At 38.0% G+C, this 22,717-nt stretch overlaps 1 protein-coding gene across 1 annotated transcript in view; it reads left to right on the top strand.

Moving 5' to 3' along the window:
- The window catches only part of RAPGEF5 (Rap guanine nucleotide exchange factor (GEF) 5), a 247,962-nt gene that overhangs the window by 187,492 nt on the left and 37,753 nt on the right, over positions 1-22,717 (top strand). The window contains exons 12-16 of the mRNA XM_011973915.1: positions 11,150-11,228; positions 15,633-15,777; positions 17,500-17,597; positions 20,273-20,303; positions 21,274-21,352. Of these exons, the coding sequence (XP_011829305.1) occupies positions 11,150-11,228; positions 15,633-15,777; positions 17,500-17,597; positions 20,273-20,303; positions 21,274-21,352 (432 nt within the window). The remainder of the gene's footprint in view (positions 1-11,149; positions 11,229-15,632; positions 15,778-17,499; positions 17,598-20,272; positions 20,304-21,273; positions 21,353-22,717) is intronic.

Raw genomic sequence — 22,717 nt, 5'->3', positions numbered from 1 at the left:
TAGGTTATTTGGGTCCACACTCTCAGGAGAGCATAGTGTCATGAAAGAACCAGGGCTGGGACTTAGGCCCTTCAGACATCATCTTGCTGAGGAGCCCTGGGTGGTTATTCACTTTACTCATCTCAGCCTCAGTGCTGTCATCTCAAAAAAGATAATGTGCAACCTACCTTCTAGGGTGGATATGACGGGCACAGGTCATGTAGGTAAAGCCCTTAGTGTTAACAGGTGTGGGATGTTGGGCGATGATTCGGCGATTATCATTAGTACTGGCACAAAAGGGTGGCTGCTGTGAGTATGTTTAACTAGCGAGGCCGCTATTTATTTTCCTCCCTTACTTTTTCTCTTTGCCCATTGAAGCCACTCTGGCTTCCTGGTGCATGGCCAGATAGATATGGTTCAAACAAATTTGGGGCTCCCTAGAAAATAAAGACAAAATAAAATTTGAATAGGAATAAAGGAACTTCAGCATCCTGGCACTTACATGGAAGACAACTTGATAGGAACATCTTAGGTGACACAAGGCCAATGGCATGTGCTGGGTAGGGGTTGGGGTGTGGAGGACTGCCCAGACATTCACAGGAGTACAATAGACACCAGCCTGGGGTGTGGAGGATGCCTTATGTGGTCATTTAATTATCTCACCAATCAGATTCCCAAGCCCTGTGAACAACTTTCCATTCTCCATGGCAGAAGGCACAGTGGTCATCCCTTAGTTGCAGAAGTTCAGTAAATGGTTGCTGACCAAACCTTTCTCTGTGACCCAAAAACATGAGTCTTCCTTTCACCTGTGTGAGAAAGAAAGCAGCTGTGTGTTATTGAAAAGAACACTAATGACAGCTCTGGAACCAGAACACAGAGACATGTCTGCCTCTGTTGTTTTATTTGTCCTAGCAATATTTTTAAATACAGGCAATACATTAAAGTAAATTTTCTTGTGCTGAAAATTGTCGGTATATGTAAGATCCTGTGCCAGATTATTTAGAAAGAGGCTTAATTGCCCAGGCGCAGTGGCTCACGCCTATAATCCCAGCACTTTGGGAGGCCAAGGTCAGTGGATCATTTGAGGTCAGGCAGTTGAGACCAGCCTGACCAACATGGTGAAACTCCACTTCTGCTAAAAAAAAGAAAAAAATTAGCCAGGCGTGGTGGTGGACTCCTGTAGTCCCAGCTGTTCAGGAGGCTGAGACAGGAGAATTGCCTGAACCCAGTAAGTGGAAGCTGCAGTGAGCCGAGATCACACCACTGTACTCCAGCCTGGGTGACATAGCAAGACTCTATCTCAAAAACAAACAAATAAGCCTTAATTGTGTTTACTTATATTTACTTTAAATTAGTTTTGTAGAATATCTTCTTATCTTTAATATAATCTAGCTATTGTGCCAATCCTTAGTCTTAAAAGAGGCAGTTGACTATTCATTGCTAAACTTGGAAGAAAATAAGTCTGTTTAGAATTCCTAGAATTTCTATTAACCAGCTGATATGGTTTTGCTGTGTCCCCACCCCACCCAAATCTCATCTTGAATTGTATCTCCTATAATTCTCGCATGTCATGGGAGGGACCCAGTGGGAGGGAATTGAATCATGGGGCAAGTCTTTCCCCTGCAGTTCTCATGATAGTGAATAAGTCTCATGAGATCTGATGGTTTTATAAAGGGGAGTTCGCCTGCACACACTCCTTTGCCTGCCACCATGTAAGACATGCCTTTGCTCTTCTTTCGTCCCCCACCATGATTGTGAGGCCTCCCGAGCCATGTGGAACTGTGAGTCCTTTAAACCTCTTTCCTTTATAGATTACCCAGTCTCTGGTATGTCTTTATTAGCAGCATGAGAACATACTAATACATCAGAAAAAAAAAGTAAATAAAATGTTATTTTTCTGAAATATAATGCTAATATTAACATTTGTAATGATGATGTAGTTCACATTTTGAAAAAAGTTGATAATACAGATCCTTTTGGTGCTTGAGAGGTAAAAACATTACACATGTCCTAAGTCGATTCAGCTATTAGAATGACTATTAATTTGCTTATAATAACCATGTCTCAGGCTTCTAATTAGGATATTATCTTTAAATTAATTTTTCTTTGTTTCCTGAAAATTAAGAATGCTGAATTGACAAACACTTAGAAACATAGCTTGTATGTTTAGAACACGTGTGTGATGTTAATCAGACAACCATGCAGCAACTTTGAGAGGTCAGTTATGTTGGACTGAGTGAATCTTAGAGCCGGATATTAATTTTTGTTGGTAGATGCTGGCAGATTGGTACTGAAGGCTTCTTGCCCATGACAATTCCCACATTATAATCTATACAGTTAAATGAAATGATAATTGTATTGATTATTGAGAAATTTTTCATCCCAGCTCCTTGTGAGAGCAACTGCTCTTTCTAAACAATGAGCTCTACAACTTTAAGAGGAGTATTTGCGGGGGAAAAAAACCAAAACGGTGTGATATATGGTCTGAGCACTGATTATCAGAATATCCTTAGCTCCTTTTAACTAGAGTATGGCCCCACCCTTGACCAAGGGGCATCTTTCCAAGGTCATCAAACCAGGGACTGTCCACATAATAAATCCAGTGCTCTTTGAGTCCTGAGTCTGATAAAGCCTCTTCAAGCAGCATTTAACACTCTTATTTCCAATCCTTTTCTTTCTTGTTGGTTTATTACATTTGTGTCTCTTGTTTGTTTGTTTACAGAAAGGAGGCTATTGAATGTACCTTCATTTCTCTTTATTCTGTTTCTCTCCTCCTTTTCTTTCCCCTTCCTTAACTCATCTTTCCCTTACCATCACCTAAATGTCAATATCCCACTCCCTTAGACTGCTGCTTCTTTTTCTGAGAAATCGTGTTGGCCATAGCCATCCTCTTTAGGTACTGGCTCCCACAATCATAACTGTAACCCTCTTTGGCAAGCTCTGGTCTTTGATATTTTTTCCTAGTAGCTTTCCTTAGAGTAACCTGGGGAACCCAAGCTCAGCAAGTTTAAAAGCAAACTCACCTCCCTCCCCTTATCCTTCCCTTATCCAGTCTGACTTCCCTGATGAAGCAAGCTTAACTCACATCTCTCTTGTCACTTCTGGTCTTGAAAACCTCCCTTCACTTCCCTTTTCCTGTGGAATAAGCCCCAGGCTCCTTAGTTTAGCATTCAAAGATCCTTCAGGAATTGCCTCCAACCTACTTCTCTAGCTTTACTTTTCAATTATACTATGTGATCTCTTCTATTACTACTATACAACTATGCTGTAGACCAAACCTACCAACTTGCATGTCCACAGGCAGTGAGAGTGAGTGAGTGAAGCCTGCCAGAACAGAAGGGTGATGAACTGGAGAGTGCCTCCTGCATAAAGTGGGCAAGTTAGCTCTAAACATGGTTGCCATAGGAGATGTGGCCCTGGTGTTGCCAGATCTTCTGACTTTTAAATTTTGTCAACTCCCAGAAAGCATCTCTAGGGACTAAACAAGACCTGCAAGTCACAAGACCACAGGTTTGTCAGCCACAGACCCACCCACATCCATTGCTTTGCTCCCATTTGCTTCTCCTTTTCCTCCTCCAATTCTTCTTGGAAATTCATAGTTCTCAGTACTCAGTTTTTGTTGGTGGATTGGTAGCACTTGGAGAATTGGGATAAGGTTGAAATAATTTTATTTTATAAAAATAAAGAATAGGTAGTATTTATGTAGAGTGCCTAGGGTATACCAGGCTCTCTGCCAGTTGCTTTAGATATACTATCTTATTTAATCTTCACTATAACTCTGCTAGGTATAGATACGATGGCCACTTTACAGGTGACTTAACTAAAGCCTAGAGAGATTAAGGACTATGCCTTAGGCTACCCCGTTAGATTTCGAGCTCTCTGATTCTATGGTATTCTTTATACTGTTTTCTGAGCTTCCCCCACATACTTGGCAGACACATGCATGTGCCATGAATGGGCTGCAATTGTACCTATACACTGAGAGCAGCTGATTGGGGATGTAACAACAGGAGCTGTGAGGCTGCTCACTGCTCTTAGCCCCAGGGTGACCTGCACCCTTTCTCTGAGGGCTGCAGCCTGGAGAAGGCAGACAAGCCCCCTGTTTATTACTCTGTGCTCCTCCTAGTAACATTTTTAAAAGGCAGTGAATAGAATTAAGTGTAGCTAAGAACAGAATACCTGTTGCATTCAAATCATTCTTTCTTGAAGAAGGAATGATAAGATTCTAAAACTGAATTTTACAAGTTAAAATAAAAACAGATTTGATTATTTGAAGAGTGTCCCCAAGCACTGTCTGTGGTAAGTTCCTGTCATTTAAAGGGGTGACTTTTAAGATTTGATGTATAAACAGCATTAAATAAGTAAGCTTTTTTTTTTTTTTTTTTTTTTCTGCCACAAATACCTAAAAATAAAGCTAGAGCTCAAGATTTGGTTATGTTAGAATGGCCAAACAAAACGCTATGGTGAGACTGTAAGAATTGGCAGGAATGAAGTGAATTTAGGAGCTGTAGTAAAAAGCTGTGTTTGAGGTCATTAATATCACTTTCAGAAATGTAAGATACACAGGGAAAGAAGCATTGCTTTTAATGGCATAGCACTTTAATCTATTATTCCAACCTGAACATGAAAAAAAAATTTATTTGTGCTTAATCAAATTACATGGTGCATTTTGGCACTGCTTCTCAAAAAATAATGGCAAGTTGTAACATTTCAGGACCAGAAATGGGCCCTTTGATGTTCAAAGCTTTTCTCTTGGCTTCTTGAAATGAAGGTTAAGTAGAATATGTTTTAGAGTGCCTTAAATTCCATTGCATCTGAGGCAGAAATACAGGTGAAACAAAACTGCTAACAGTACTTCAGGAAATATGAGTTAATACAGAAATGTTGACTATTCACATCACTATACTTGGATTAAATGGCTACTCTAGGCAGTTTCCTGTCCAAATTCTTTTAATTTGCTTTCTTGGTAATTCACTTTAACAGATGAATGGTTTCATTATCACAGTGCATTTTGCTTATGAGTGTTGAAAAAAATAACCAAGGTAGATTTCTATAATTTTTCCTACATAACGCTATACTTCTAGTGATTTTTAGACTTCAGGGTTTTGTTTCGTTTTTTTGTTTTTATGTTGCAAAGAAAGCATTAGACCTTTTGGTAACATTTGGATCCGTTTTTTTAAATTTGATTACATTTATATATAACAGAACTCCATGAAAATGGTCTGTACCAAACCTCTTACTAGTCTACCTTGTCATAACTCTAGGATGCTCTAGGGATACTTGTGTTTTGCAGAAATAAAATGGGAATTTTTAGAGCTTTGTATACTTAAAATGAGACTGAGAAAAATGTTTTAATTAGTACATACAAGAGAAATACATTCAAATAAAATTAAATAAAAACAGATAATTGTTTTTATATGACTTAAAAATTAAAATAGGCCAGACACGGTGGCTCATGCCTGTAATACCAGAACTTTGGGAACCCGGGTGGGCAGATCACCTGAGGTCAGGAGTTCAAGACACCAACCTGGCCAACATGGTGAAACCCCCATCTCTACTAAAAATACAAAAATTAGCCAGGTATGGTGGTGTGTGCCTATAATCCCAGTTGCTCCAGAGGCTGAGGCAGGAGAATAGCTTGAACCCAAGAGGCGGAAGTTGCTGTGAGCCAAGATCATGCCACTGCACTCCAGCCTGGGTGACAGAGTGAGACTCCATTTCAAAAAACCCCCCCAAAAAGTTAAAACAGTAGCAGATGATAGGGAAAAGTCCTATATGACATCAGTATAGCTAATTACATGCATGGATTTCAGCACCATTTCTATATATATTTTATTTCAAGTTTTATAATAGTTAAAATTGTAGAAGTATTTACCTTCCAATTTCAATGATGATCAAGATGTTACTTTTTTACTTGCAAGGATGTTTCTTGTATTCAAAAAGCTACTACAAAAGTATTATTTTATTTTGGAGTGGGGAGGATAGTCCCAAAAATTTAGTGATAAGCCAAGAATTTAGGATTAGATTTAGTAATTGACTTAATGCGTAGAATATCAAAGAAAATGGCTGGCACCGCGGCTCACGTCTGTAATCCCAGCACTTTGGGAGGCTGAGGCAGGCGGATCACCTGAGGTCAGAAGTTCGAGACCAGCCTGGCCAATATGGTGAAACCCCCATCTCTACTAAAAATACAAAAATTAGCCGGGTATGGTAGTGCACACCTGTAGTCCCAACTACTCAGGAAGCTGAGGCTGGAGAATCGCTTGAACCTGGGAGGTGGAGGTTGCAGTGAGCTGAGATCGCACCACTGCACTCCAGCCTAGACAACAAGAGCGAAATTCCATCTCAAAAAAAAAATATATATATATATATCTCAAAGAAAAAGTTTTTGCATATTAATATATGCATATTAATATGCCTAGGTATTCACAAAATTAGAAATCAAAATGAATACCTTTTTTATTCAGAATGTTAGTATGTATGGCAACTATGAATTTGTTTAAATGAAAGATACTTTTATGTATACAAACATGCTTTTCTGCCTGTTGTCTTAAATTATTATTAAGTACTATGTAGTGTAATAGATAATTATAGTGTTTTAATTTGGATGCCAGTGGATTTGCTAGTCTTTCTAAATGGCTATTGTCAGCTAATAGTCTTCAGGGGATCATTCATATAACCATCGTGGTTCTAAAAATATCTCTAAATACCAATGGGACAGCCTTTTTTTTGGAAGCATGGCTATTATAAAATGCACTTTTATTTGAAGTGCATCATTTTGATTATAGTATTTTAATTCGTGCCACTCAACTACTTTCAGAATCTGTAGAGCAAAGAAAAAAAAAACATGAATGCTGGAAAAGAATAAAAGAAAGCTCTTTATATAGAAAAATTTAGAACAATATGGCAGTTAGAGAGATATTTGAGTTAGGAGTATTGGGAATCTGTTCTATTCATTAGAATTTTTAACTATTTATTAGGACTTCAACTGGAGCTGTTTTTGTATAGCCTCATTGTCTTTATTTTAATTAATATTTCTATGACAGAGAGATAATTAGGTAAGTGCTATTGAATTTTAAATATATTAGCTTAGGAGAAAATAGGCATTTCTGGGTCAAAGCCCTTTACAAAATATTGTCATATGTGAGCTGATTAATTGAATTGAATGCCAAATGGGTTTGCCACCATCCAACCAGACTCTGATAGTTCATTATCTAAGGTTGTTCTGGAATGGAATGACTGGTTATGTCAAAGTTAATGGTTTAATGGTGTTCTTTTTAATCTCAGCTACTAATGGAGTAACTCTTGATTAGAGAATAGTTCTAATCTCATTAAATGCAGCTAAGTGTAAGAACACCCCAAAGAGTCTGAACCTGTATGTCACATCCAGCATTGTAAATGCCAGCTCCCTCTCAATGCTGTTACCCAGTGGTTTCTGCATACTGGTGGCTCCTATCTACAAGAGCCATTGAAAACCCTAAACTAGATTCAAAGCTACTCTGTTGGCCAGGCTCAGTGGCTGATGCCTGTAATCCCAGCACTTTGGGAGGCCGAGGTGGGCGGATCACTTGAGACCAGGAGTTTGAGACCACCCCAGCCAATATGGTGAAACCCCATCTCTACTCAAACTACAAAAATTAGCTGGACGTGGTGGTGCATGCCATTAGTCCCAGCTACGTGGGAGGCTGAGGCACAAGAATCACTTGAACCTGGGAGGCAAAGTTTGCGGTGAACCGGGATCGCACCACTACACCCCAGCCTGGGTGACAGTCTCAAAAAAACAAAACAAAACAAAAAAAACTACTCTGTTGTCCTTGCTGCTTGTATCTAACATTGAGTGCACAAAAGAATCAGCTTTTTTTTTTTTTTTTTTGAGACAAACTCTCTCTTTGTTGCCCAGGATAAAGTGCGGTGGCATAATCTTGGCTCACTTGCAGCCTCTGCCACCTGGGTTCAAGCTATCCTCCTACCTCAGCCTCCTGAGTATCTGGGAAGATTTAGCTTAATTTTTTTCTTTTTTCTTTTTTTTTGACACAGAATCTCACTCTATTGCACAGGCTAGAGGGCAGTGACATGATCTTGGCTCACTGCAACTTCCACCTCCTGAGTTCAAGCTATCCTCCCACCTCAACCTCCTTAGTAACTGGGATTACGGGCACGCACCACTACACCCAGCTATTTTTTTTTTTTCTAATAGTAGAGATGGGGTTTCACAATGTTGGCCAGGCTGGTCTCTAGCTGCTGGCCTCAAGTAATCTACTCACCTCAGCCTCTCAAAGTGCTGGGATTACAGATGTGAGCCACCACACCTGGCCAGATTCAGTTTAATTTCTAATCAGACAGGAAAGGTTGAGGATTTCCATCAGTCACATTTAACACAGAGAAATGTTGTAATTTGTAAACATTACTCTTCAACAGAATCCCAGAGGGCTAGTTTTCAAATTATATTTCCAAAATATCCTTGGTTGCCAGCTAATATGCAAGTGATCAATTTTAATTGAAACTGATTTTTTTTTTTTCTTTTTTTGAGATGGAGCCTCACTCTGTCGCCCAGGCTGGAGTGCAGTGGCCGGATCTCAGCTCACTGCAAACTCCACCTCCCGGGTTTACGCCATTCTCCTGCCTCAGCCTCCCGAGTAGCTGGGACTACAGGCGCCCGCCACCTCGCCCGGCTAGTTTTTTTTTATTTTTTAGTAGAGACGGGGTTTCACCATGTTAGCCAGGATGGTCTCGATCTCCTGACCTCGTGATCCGCCCATCTCGGCCTCCCAAAGTGCTGGGATTACAGGCTTGAACCACCACACCCGGCCAATTGAAACTGTTTTTAAAAACTGTAATGAAAGGCACACATTATATATTCCAAATTTCTCTTTAGGATGACCAGTGATTAACTTGAGCTGCCAGGTTAACTTGTTTGGAGACAAGTAAAGTAAACCTTCCCGTGCCTTGTTCATATATTTGAAACGTCCATAAACAGAGACTCTAGTAGGGGGCCCCTGGCTCTTCTGCGTATGCAGGCTGTGCGTGTCCACTCATACATGAAACATTGTCGGATCAGGCACACTACCAGAGCTTTTTTGTGCTAGTTCTCATTTATGCCCCGCAAGGCCCAGGTATATCTGTTTAGGAATTTGCTTTTGCTGTAGAGTAAATAGTAAGTTAGACTAGTGATTGCTAACATATTGCAGTGTGATACAATAATGTAAGTTTAGACTTTTAAAAACATGTTTCAAATAAAATTTGTCAAATTTATTATTTTGACAAGGAATACTGTGACTTATAGATAAAATATCTTTCAGATAAATTCCATTAATACTCTTCATTAACACCCTTAGTTCATTTTAATTATGGGCATCTTGCAATTAAAAAGCAAGCTTTTAAAAAAACTACCATTTGCAACCACTTACCTATGTGAATTAGGATTACCTTGATATTCTGCAACCAAGCAGAAATAAGTTATGCCCTGCAGCTAATATAGAATTATAGATGTCATCCACAACCTCTTATATCAGAGTTTTGTGTTCATAAATATAACCTTGTTTTTCTAATTAACTTTTAAAGTAAATATTACTGGTTATTCATAAAAATTCCGGAGATTTTCTTTCATCCAGTCTTCAATGTAGAGCTATAGGGCTCTATACTGGGCAATTGTTTTTACTTACACATCATCATTATAAGGTATAGATCTTGGAGAGCATAAGCACTATTGAGTATATGTCTTAGTCAGCTTAAGCTGCTCTTACAAAATACCATAGCCTGGGAGGCTTAAACAGCAGACATTTATTTCTCACAGCCTGGAGACTGGGGAGTCCAAGATCAAGGTGCTGCCAGATTCAGAGTCTGGTGAGGACCTGCTTCCTGGTTCATAGACCACAGTCTTCCCATATCCTTGTGTGGTAGAGAGACGAAAGGAGCTTTCTCAGGACTCTTATAAAGAGAGCAATGTCATTCATGAGGGCTCCACCCTCATGGCCTTATCCAATCCTAATTACCTCTCAAATACCCCCTCCTCATACATCACACTGGGAGTAAGGTTTCAACATATAAAGTGGCGGGGGTGGGAGTGTTGCAGAGAACATAAGCATTCAGTCCGTAACAACAGTACACAGGCTAATTACTCTAATAATTTATTACTGTTTTATATAACTAAAAATGTGATGTCTGGAATGTAAAACATGAAGATTTAATCGTATAGTAAAATGAATTTTAAGTTAAGGAGACTAGATAAAGACTATTATGGCAAAAACTGCTTTGCTAAATCACTGCTTTTATTTGAAGTGCATCATTTTGATTATAGTATTTTAATTCATACCACTCAATTACTTTCAGAATCTGTACAGCAAAACAAACAAACAAACAAAAAAACCATGAATGCTGGAAAACAATAATCTTTTGTACCATATTAGAAATTACACTGAAGGTCAGTGTTTGCCTCTTTAGCAATTCCATATTGTATACAAACTGAACTCTTCCAAGAACACTCAAAGCACAAAGATGATAACAATGTAACCTGGTTTGGTTGGTAGAAAAAAGAAATTAGGAAGAAGTATGTTGTGATACATTGTACCTGCTTTCCAATTTTAACTGGACTCAGTTCTGTCTCTCTTCAAGACTAAGAAAATCACTCATCACTTTCCCAACTTCTTAAAGATGCATTTAAGAGATAAAGGTGAATGGCCTTGGAACCTGATATGTGTCTTCTGGATTTTATTATTCATTGTTCTTGCCCTAGACTTAAGTAAATGGCTTTGGAAAAAATCTTAATTTATTAACACATGAGGGCTTTATTCCCTGTAGGACTTGAGTGTACACCTCAGAAATCTTGTAAAATTTATTTTTTAATGCACATTATTTATGCATTGGTTTTCTATATCATCTTTACCCACAAGTATAAATGAGGTTTCAGGAAAACAAGATGATAACAAAATTGTATGTTTAGAGATCTCTGCAACAAAAATATCTTATTGCTTGATGCATTTGATATAAGGAGTTTTTCATATCTTAATTTTAATAAATAATATCTTTCGTGGCAAAAATTCTCCTATTCTAATCCCTCCCACAGCCATCAAAATTTATATTTCTGTCATGCACATGGCTCTGGGGCCTGGAAAGCAGCTGCTCTTCTTATCCACCTCTTTGCTTACTTGTATTTTTTTTTTTTTCTTTGCAGAGACCCTCCTGGATGACTTCCTTCTCACGTACACTGTCTTCATGACAACTGATGACTTGTGCCAGGCTCTGTTAAGGCAATATCCTTCATTATCTTCAGGCTGCTGTGACCACTTCCTCTCAGACAGATGTCCCACATTAGGAATTAACTGCCTTCCTTAATTTATTCAACCCCACAGTAGAGTGTGGATATGTTAAATATTAATGTAATGATATCCAAGGTAGAAGATGAAATGAGATAGACAGAGGAAACTGGAAATGTGAACGGCTGTTTTCACATTCTATGTTGTGGCTATATTATACTGTTTATATTACGTTTGCTTCATATCTGTGCCTTATGATTGCTTAGAAATCTGGAGGCAAAATTGGCCTGCTGGGTAAACCCCAGAGTCAAGAGACTGTGTGGAATGGCAAGATCATGGAATAAATGGACTTAAAGGAGAATCAGTTAGTTAAGTGTCAGACCACTTGTGAAGGAAAATGCACATATGTGATATCATGTTCCTGGCAAGTGTCTCAGGGAGACAGGCCATTCCCCCACATGGGAGGTCAAACCTAGCCCCTGGAATCCTCTGTCATCTTTTCACAGCTTTGTCACTGCATGTTCTCTTAGAATGATGGATGTGATTAGTAGGTTAATGACCAATTAAGGAAGCCTTATAATTTTATTCACTAACTAGAAGAGATGCAACATAGGATCATTGAAAGACCACAAAACAAAGCCATGTAAAGTTACTGAAAGTCTCCAAGTGGTTTTCTTGCTTCACAGTATTTAATGTATTCAGTTGCATTTAAGCATTTAAATAGGCTGTTGCTGTACTGTTTTTATTAAATGAAACTGAAGATTCCACTCTAAACCACATGAAAATTTTAAGGAAAATGGATTGCTTTTGTATATACTAAAGTTCTATTAAGACCTAATGATAGCTGGGTACAGTGGCTCACACCTGTAATTCCAGCACTTTGGGAGACCAAGGTGGGAGGATTGCTTGGGTCCAGGAGTTCAAGAGCAGCCTGGGCAACACAGTGAGATGCGATCTCTAATATACATATTTGGTATATAGATAGATAGATATTTGGTATAGATAGATATAGATATATACCAAAATTAGCTGGGCATGAGATATAGATATAGATATAGGTATAGATATAGATACATACCAAAATTAGCTGGGCATGATGGCATGTGCCTGTGGTCCCAGCTGCATGGGATGTTGAGGGAGGAGGATTACTTAAGCCCAGGAGGTTGAAGCTGCAGTGAGCCAAGACCACGCCACTGCTCTCCAGTTTAGATGACAGAGGGAGACTGCCTTCAAAAACAAGCAAACAAAAGACCTAATGATAATGCTTATTTAATATTCTTTCTCTATTAAATGATTGTTACATGTCTCCCAACTTTACAGCATTTTCCCACCTAAAAGAATACTTTAAAACTTCATAAAGGACATAAAGTAACATCTCTCTTAAAATATATGTATAATTGGAAATGATGATTACTTTGTAGTGCTTTACTATATCCTATGACCAAACAAAGCTATAGTAGATATTTTGCCACTGTTTAGAACCAGTTCATAAAGTTGATCTTAAAACATTGTGAGTTAGTTTTGAATTTGGAAAGTTTCAATAATATGTGCAGATTTCCTTCACAGCTTTCAAGTGGAGTGTTGCTCCACATTTAGCAATCACGATAAGATTTTGAACATCTCTTTCTTCAAAAGTGTTTTGGAAAAATATCTGTGAACTAATTTCATTTACATTTTAATGCTAACATATTTCTAAAACAATTCATCCATCAAGTAATATAAAATGTACTTAAAGGAGACGCCTTTAAACTACATTCTTTAACTATGATCCTAATGTTATTTGTGATTATCATTTAATAATTTAATGTACTATAGGATGTCCCTAAACAATCTCTAGAACTTAACTTTCATATATATGTTTTGAGTCTTTGACTAAGACATTATATACAAAACTTTGGTTCAGATTTTTATCAGCCTTTTTACCAATAATCAAGACCCATGAACTCAAAACGTTTTAAGCCAGAAGTCTTTCATTATGATTATTTCTGTATATTTGCACTCTGCCTTTTGTGAAATAATATTACAAATGAAAACGGAATCTATATTTAATGTGAGATATTTTTATGCACATCTTAGTGAAGATGTGTTGCATATTCCCCTACAACCAACTTCTTAGAAGTAGTCTAAATTATTTGTTTTTTTCCAATGGTTTTAAAACATTATTTATAGATTAAAGCTATTTGTGCTGGTTTTAGATATTTTAGATAAGTATTTTTATTGTAATAGTATTTAATAGCATCATAAAGAGCATTAAATTCATAGCTGTGGGCCAGCTAATATTCTGTGCATTACATAGAAGTTATAACTCTCACCACATGCCTTCCCACTATTTCCATCAGCAGCTAAATTTATAAATCAGTGTAATCTAGCATAGACAAAATGTAAAAGAATGTCTGTTTCCTAATATTGGAAATCAGATTAATACAAATGCAAATTTAACCTGTAAATATATTTTAAATATATATCTTGCAGGAAGGAAAACAAGGTACAGCAGATAACTGTTTATGAATGGAGAATGGTTGAAGTGTTGCTTCTTGCATTTACTTTATTCTGCTAGTCCATAATTGTAGAACATATATATGCAGCTTGAATACAAAGTTCATATCTTCATTTATATATGATGACCTAAAAAATTGCATTTCTTAATTTTCTTGATTTCTTTATATTAGTGAAGGTATTATATTCACAGGAAAAGAAGAGAAGAACATTTGTTTAAGGGGAAATAATGTAAGATAAATCTTTGAGACATGTCTTGCTGTGTTGCCTAGGCTGAGTAGAGTGGCTTGATCATGGCTCACTGCAGCCTAAACCTCCCAGGCTCAAGTGACCCTCCTGTCTCAGCCTCCCAACTAGCTGGGTCTACAGATGTGCATCACCATACTCAGTTAATTTTTTTCTTTGTAGAGATAAGGTCTCACTTTCTTGCCTGGGCTGACCTTAAACTCCTGGGCTCAAGCACTCCTCCTGCCTCAGCCTCCCAAAGTGCTGGGATTATAAGCATCAGCCACCATGGTTGGCCTAGATAAATCTTTATTGTATTTTGCCTTTCAAGAGAAAAACTAAAAGAAATAGCAACTTTTTTTGTGTTTGCCTGAGTTTATTTCACAGGTGGAAATCAAAGGTGGTCTTAATGTATTTTTGCAGGATGGGGAGACATTGACTAAATTATATTTTAAAATATTTACAAAGCCTGACATAAAGTTTATTCCAATTTTGCAATTGTGTATCAGTGTTAAAGAATATATAATCCTGTCCAACAACCCTCAAGTGTTGATGTCATAGCATTCCCTATTCCTAGTCATCTTTTTAATGTGTCCAAGACACTCAGAAATTATCATTTTGGAGACAACAAGAATAGATCAGTTTAGAATATGCCAAGCTGCTGTTGCATTCCTAGTCATTTAAATACTTTGCCTTTGAGGTTGTTATTTTTATGTAATTTTAACAGCATAGTTAACATATGGTCATTGTATATAAATTAGGAAATGCTAATAAGTACAATAAAAATAATTCATGTACTCTAAAACCTCATTACTTTGAGAAGCCACTGTTAACTATTTAGTATATATCTCTCCAGATAGTGAGATTAATCATATAAATAAACATTGTTAACAGAAGTAGATCATCCTAACATATTCTTTTCTTACTTGCTTTTCTACTCAACATTACATTATGCATATTCTTTGTCAGTAAATGTACTGCTGGACCATCATGTTTATGACTGCTGAATAGTCCATTAAATGGATATGTAATAACTTAGGCAACCGTTCTCAGTTGCTGAGGCATTTAGGCTATTTCCCATTAGTTTTTATTTTAATCAAAATGAAAATTAGCAGTCCCTTTTACCTCTGTGTTCGCACATGTATCCAATGTTTTCTTAAGTAAATTCCTAGGAGTGGGCATTTGAATCATGTTACAAATTGTGTTCCAGAGATCTATACTCATTTGGAACTACTTTAGAAGCACCTGGTTTTACAGAATGTGAATTTCTGAGGACCAGACAGCACCTGGCCTCATTCTTACCTAAAATATATTGAAATAGTATTCACCTGTGTACTGAAGCTAGCTCTCTTCTTGGAGTCACTGTTAAAATTAATGGGCCACTTACTATCTCCTCGGGCTGGCATTAACCACATGTTGCCTATGGAAGCATGTCAGCAGCTGCCAGTGAAATGGCCTGACCCTTCACTTCCTGGCTGCCCACTGAGTATACTTCAGTCATTTTCCTCAGTTTACTTTTGCTCTTTTCAGTACACACCGTTTGCTCTCCCTATGTGTATTCTGTTCTTCCTGCATATTTTACGCTTGTATGCCTTCATGTATTTTGTAAAAATAAGAGTAAATGGATGTCTTCATATTTTTAAATTTTCAACAATATAATTTTTTCTTAACCATTTGCACCTATTCTGCTAAGAAGTATCAAGGCAAAGAGGAAAACTCAGATGTTCCTCGGAGGAAACGTAAAGTCTTGCATCTTGTTTCCCAGTGGATTGCTCTGTACAAAGACTGGTTACATGAAGATGAACATTCAAAAATGTTTTTAAAGGTAATCCAACGTTTCCAGGTATTCTTTGATGCAAAATAACTGATTTTACTTTAAGTCATGCATCTTAAAAATCTCATTTGTAGGTAACAGTCATTCAACTTTCTTGTGATAGTCAAGTTGTGATTCAGAGAATATATAAGTTATTTTGACTTCTGAAGCTTGATATTCCATGTCTAAAAGTCATGGAAATTTTGATTGCTAATGAAATAATTAAGGAAGGTAAACCAAAACATTCAAAATTTGATACAGCTTAATATGTTGATATTCATTTTAAGTTTAAAGTAACCAGTCCTCTATATGTAATATTTGCATAAAACATTATGATTTAAAAACTATATTGACAATATATGTTCTATGAAACATTTGTCAGACATGGTATACTTTGAGAATTTTAAGCAATAATGTGTAAATAGATATAATGTAGATTTACATTTAGAGTGAGACAAACTGATTTATTTTTTCTAATTAATAGGCTTCAATATCTTTTCAACAACAGATGATTATCTGGAGAGATGATTAGTAAGACAGTTGGATTCCTTTTGCCACCAAAATCATATTAAATCTACAGGTTAGGACAGAGAAGGAATGGAATGGAATTCTAGCAAGGAAGAGTTCTAGTTCAGAGTAGGCAACTGCCTAAATAGACTCAGCCTTTCATGAAGGAAACCACTTTGAATTCAACATTCAGTTGTCATTTAGACATCCAGTTAAAAACGAGTCTAACCAACTCGTTTAAACTCATGTTGTTTTCAAAGCAACTGCTTAATTTAATTCAATTGAGTTTTTTCTCCCAAATGATTATGTGGAATTGTGTGTGTGTGTGTGTGTGTGTGTTGAGACAGGGTCTTGCTCTGCTACCCAGGCTGCAGTGCAGTAACGCAGTCATAGTGCACTGCAACCTCAAACTCTTGAGCTTGAGAGATCCTTGCCCCTCAACCTCCCGACTATCTGGGACTAAAGGCATGTACTACCACACTCAGCTAATTTTTTCTTTTTTGTAGAGATAGAGTCTTGCTTTGTTGCCCAGGCTGATCTCGTACTCAGCTCAAGCAATGCTCCCTACTCAGCCTCCCAGAGTGTTGGGATTACAGCCTGAGCCACCATACCCAACCATTATTATTATTATGATGATGATGATGACATGGAGTCTTGCTCTGTTGCCCAGGCTGGAGTACAGTGGCGCAATCTTGGCTCACTGCAAGCCCCACCTCCTGGGTTCACGCCATTCTCCTGCCTCAGCCTCCCGAGTAGCTGGGATTACAGGCGCCCACTACCACACATGGCTAATGTTTTTTTTTTTTTTTAGTAGAGACGCAGTTTCACTGTGTTAGACATGATGTTCTCCATCTCCTGACCTCGTGGTCTGCCTGTCTTGGCCTCCCAAAGTGCTGGGATTACAGGTGTGAGCCACCACGCCTGGCCTATCATTTTTTAAGATATAGAATGGGCATGGAAATCTCTAGTAGCCAGCTAGCCAGAGATCTCTAGAGTTCTCTTTCCAGAATTTCTGCCTACGGCCCTGAAAGCAGATAGAGAGCCATGGCAGTTGACAGAGAAGCTACGAGTTATGATCCCACTCTGGATCTCACTGGCACCTGGTGAAACCCGCGCGTTGTCCTGGATCCCTCCTTATTTCCTCTGTTAGGATAGCCATGGTATGAGTCTTAATCCCTACAGAATGGGCATTCAACCACTCAGCTGTCATTTGCCTTTTTTCTCCAGACCATATATAGGAATGTACTGGATGACGTTTATGAATATCCAATACTTGAAAAAGAATTGAAAGAATTTCAAAAGATACTTGGAATGCACCGTCGTCAGTAAGTATTTCATTTTCCTAATTATGGTTAATGAAAGAAGACAGCAGCAAATATGATAGAATTTGGAATGCCTTATACATAAAAGTTGATTTTGAACATTTGGACTCATATTCATCTTGATGCCCTAGCTTTTCTAGTAGTAAATTGTGTGTTTTGTTCTTATAACTCAAAATGAAAGAACACGGAATTCAGCTCGTTGACTATTGTTTTAACCCCGTTTTATATAGTAAAAACAGCCTGGGCCATAACAACCGGGTGCATAAAAACAATTAGTAAATTATTACTTAATTTTAAAAGTCTATGTAACTTGTCATTTTGGGGCTTGTAACTATCTCTATGGAATAGGGAGGAAAAGTTTAATGAATAGGTCTCAGGGAGTTGTGGAACATTTTATTTTATTTTATTTTTTGGGATATAGTCACTCTGCTGCTCAGGCTGGAATACAGCAGTGTGATCTTGGCTCACTGCAACCTCCACCTCCTGGGTTTGAGCAATTTTCATGTCTTAGCCTCCTGAGTAGCTGGGATTACAGACATGTACCACCACACCTGGCTACTTTTTTGTATTTTTAGTAGAGATGGGGTTTCACTATGTTGGCCAGGCTGGTCTTGAACTCCCAACCTCAGGTGATTCGCCTGCCTCAGCCTCCCAAAGTACTGGGATTACAGGTGTGAGTCACCACACCCAGCCTGTGGAGCATTTTAAAAGCTCAATTTTATGGGTTCCCTGAGGTTTCTTTATCAATTTAGAAAGATTTTAAAGAGCCATTTACTCAATGACTCTTGGCATGTCTAAGGGTCCCCTAGGTATCTGTCATTAATCTTTCAGATTGGCAACACCCAACTTTACTATTAGTGATGTTACCATTAAGTCCCCTTACTCATTTTGGTAAAGAAAACATCAAGTCATTCAGTTTTCAGATTTAGCCACAGAGTTCATCTAAAAGGAAAACTTGTTATCTGATTTACAGTGTATATTTCATAAACATAAAGCACATTATTATCAAGTTGTGAAAAGCTTCTGTTACGATTTCAACAGTCACAAATTGCACCTCTCATGGAAAGTGTTAATTCAAGCCTTTCAGATGACTGATTTGTGATTTAAAGCTTGACTTAGTTTTAGTAAAGGGAGACCTCATTGCAAGTGAAACATCTGTATAAATTAATCTTAGGTAGCAAACCGTGTGTATACTTTAGTCCTCAATCATCGAAATCTTACATTGGGAGATTTGAAAGTAAAGTGCAAGTTAACACAGTACCTTAGAGATGAATCTTGTAAATGTTGGTGGTCTTCTTTTATTACAGTCTACATTATGTTAAGTTTCCATAGCCTAAGACCTATATGAAAATATGAACTAATAAATGAAATCAAACAAGGAAAAAAAGGACAACCTTGTCATCAAAATAATCCCCCATATGGAAGTTGCTCTGTGCTATGAGGCAGACCTGTTATAGCTGGGAAACTTTAATTCATGGTTTAATACATGTGAACATATTTCATCAAATACATTAATGGAAATTTAATACATTCCATTTTAAAAACCTACACAAAAATGGTAAATAATATAATAAAATAAGAAAATGACATAAAGAAATGATTCTTGGTTGGCACAGTGACTCACACCTGTAATCCCAGCACTTTGGGAGGTGGAGGTGGGAGAATTACTTGTGTCCAAGAGTTTAGGAGTTTAAGACCACCCTGGACAACATAGTGAGACCCCACCTCTACCAAAAATAGAAACTTAGCTGGGCATGGTGGTACATGCCTGTAGTTCCAGCTACTTGGGAGGCTGAGGCAGGAGGATCACTTGAGCCCTGGAGGTCAAGACTACAGTGAACAGTGATCACGCCACAGCACTCTAGCCTGGGTGAGAGAGTTAGACTATGTCTCAAAAAAAAAAAAAAAAAAAAAAAAAAAAAAGAAATGATTCTTGCCTATTTTTATAAGATTATGAAATAGCTTTAGATTCTAGAATAAGATTCAAGCCCTAAATGTAAAACTCGTGACTTTTTTTTCTCTAGCCCCAGTACACAAATAGAGGAGAAAATGTTCCTTTCTGAGAGTAAGACTCATACCTTTAATTTATAGTTCACCTAATGATGTATGAAATTGGCCCCGGTACTGGCTCTTTTGTAAGTGGAGGTGGCATTCAGAGGGCACTTGAAGGTGGGAATCTGTGGAGATGATCAGAGATGGACAGAGTGTTCCCAGTTCCACCACACAGAGACACATCCTGGAAAAGATGTGCCTTGGCTGAATGACTTAGCTATCTAAATAGCAGTAATTTCACCTAAAATCTATCACTATCACTGTATGAGAAAACTTATGTCTATGGACTGAATATTGCAGTTTTTTTAAATCCTCATTTCTGCGGACTGAGTTCCCATGGACTGAGCAGATCCAGTTCCTCCCTCACTTCTGAGCTTCACTTTCTGTGGGTAGAAGGCAAAATACATCTGTTGAATCCATAACTTCTTTACTTCCTGGCTCATTTGAAATTCAGAGCCCAATGTCAAGTGTGTTGTACATAGTGAATTAATGAATACTGTGTTTTATCTTTTTTAAAGAGCAAAATCCTCTCTCTGCCTAGTGCTGGAAAATTAGTCTTCCATAACAATAACTGCATTATTCTGGGTTTGGGACAAAGACTGACTTCTTGGCATTTTTCCTTTCAGCACTGTGGATGAATATTCACCACAAAAAAAGGTAAGCAGATGCTTCTATACCTAAAATTAGGTGATCTGGTTTGGAGACCTTGCCTCGCCTCCCTTGGCGTGTTTCAAAATTAAAATGAATACTGCCTCGAGCGGAACCCGACAAGGCGGGGCGCCTAGGGTTGCAGCTTCCCTGCGCTTTCCTGCTTTGCTTTAGTTATTCCTGTGCTGGTGCAGATCCGATTTTAGCTGTGTATCCTTGACTTTTTGACATTCTGCTGATTTTGTGGTGCATTTTAGAGTCTCGGCTTCCTGCTGTCCCTGGAGTGATATAAATTTGAATTTTAAGATGTTTATGTCAAAAAAAAAAAAAATCCAGGTAGGAGGAATCTTGACTCTAAGAGGAAAGAAGTCTTATAAGGAAAATATTTGCACTTTTAATACAACAGAAAGAGAAGGTAGCAAGTGGGAATGTGTTCTCAGTCCAATTTGATAAGGAGGAAATATGGACTGAGATATCAGGCACAAGTTTTGGAGACACAGCTATATCAGGTGGATAATCATAATGAACAGTATGCCTGTGTCCCTTAGGAAAGTCATTGTACTATAGCAGAGGTATTGAAACCATCTCAAAGTTGCTTCTGTGAAAAATGTAATAGCAGAGGATCAGATTGTGATAACTATACCTTATAGATTCATGTTGGAATGGGGAAATGATGTTTATCTCAGGAGACTATGGATGTTTGTAATAGCCAGATGTGAAAAGTCATGTTGCAGGGAATAAATATAAGGACGTTTGGCCTGCTGCTGGCCTTAGCCCAGGCCCATCGGATTGCTCAGAATCTCCACCACCATTTGCATTAGTTGGGGCGACTCCCAGTTTATTTCTCTAAGATTGGATGGGTGGATTTCACATTTAAAAAAAAAATTGGCTGGCTCTTTTGGAACATGTTGTAAACAGCTATGGTTTTCCAAAGGGCAGGAATGCATTCATTCATTGTTCTCTTTCTCCAATCTCACAGAATAAAGCCCTTTTCCACCAATTCAGTCTTAAGGAGAACTGGCTCCAGCATAGAGGAACTGTGACTGAAACGGAGGAAAGTGAGTATGGTTTCAAGTGAGGGTTTGGGGGTAGGTAGCAGTTAGCCACCATTTTTCTCCTACATTGGCGTATCAGCCTGACTAACCTTCATTTCTAGCTGTCAGCCCTCAGATAAGCATGTTAGCATCAAACAGCATGTTTTTCTTTTCTTTCTTTGAGCATTATAGTTTTCTTAGGTCACATAATACTGTCCCAAGCACCAAGGATGCTTATAATTTGGGAAGCAAGGAAAGGAGACAATGCCTAGAGCCTCCTTGCATTTTTGAGAAGAGGTAAAAATGAACAGGAAACTCAACATTTTCTCCTAGAACCATCTTCTCCCTGCCTTCATCAGCCCATTGCCTATGACTAACTGGAAGGATCACCAAAGTCAATGTGCAGATTTGGGCTGAGTCAGTCCATGACTCAGTCCATGAGAGGAAACTCTTAGAGAGAATAATGGAGAGAAGGCCGTACGGTAGAAGCTCCTGCAAGGTCAGGCTGTGTGGGCAGTGCCGCCCATCTGCTGTGTCCTCAGTCACTGCTTATTTTTGTGGAAGAGGCTCATGGCTTTCCCTGAAGAGGGCTGTTCATCCAACACAAGGGGAAACACCTTTTTAGAACCCTGAAGATGCTGAAGTGCTTTTCTATGTTAATGTTTTAAAGAGGAACAAGAAATATTAACAGTGGTTTTCTCCTTTTAGCTAGAGGTTGAGTCAAGTGCAGAGCTGGAAAACACAGCAAATTAAAATTTTAATGCAATTGTGACTCACAGACTCTCTATTTTGACTCATCTTTCTTCATATGCTGAAATTCTGAGTGTGATCATTTAATATTTGCCCAATTTCTGGAACTTGTAAAAGAAGCCACAAGGATGCTTATTCCTTTAGATAGTGTTTGTATATAATGCTGCTGATAGATGGTTCTGTTGACTCATATTAAGTGTCATCCGTACCAAGTGAAAGAGAAAACAAAATTATCTAACTTCCTAATTCCTTTGTTACTGACCTTCCTTGCCCATTTGTCTTGAAGTTTCATCATATAGTTTTCCAAGCTAAGCTGCAAAAAGGCAAAGTATTTCAAGGCCCCCAGCCTCTTTTTGTTTATCAGTTTATTTAGCAAGATGTAAACTTACCCCATATATAGTAGTTTATAGACAGATTTTGCCTTGCTTAAAAATTCCATCTTTCTATGGAAGGAGGAAAGCCTTTTTCTCTCTCACTAGTCTGTTGGCAAAATACAAAACAACTATTTGTTACATGCTATTGTTTTAGTGACATACCCAACCAAACCAAGTATGTCAAGTGTCTCGTGGTGGTGTGTTTACTTTCAGGTTCTATACATATAAACTCATAGTTAGACTTTTGCTTCATTTGTATTTCTAT

The sequence above is a fragment of the Mandrillus leucophaeus genome, unplaced genomic scaffold (assembly GCF_000951045.1).
Source record: "Mandrillus leucophaeus isolate KB7577 unplaced genomic scaffold, Mleu.le_1.0 Scaffold140, whole genome shotgun sequence".
Taxonomy (NCBI): domain Eukaryota; kingdom Metazoa; phylum Chordata; class Mammalia; order Primates; family Cercopithecidae; genus Mandrillus; species Mandrillus leucophaeus.
Note: the sequence above shows the minus strand (reverse complement) of the source record. Positions and strands in the feature narration are given on the sequence as shown.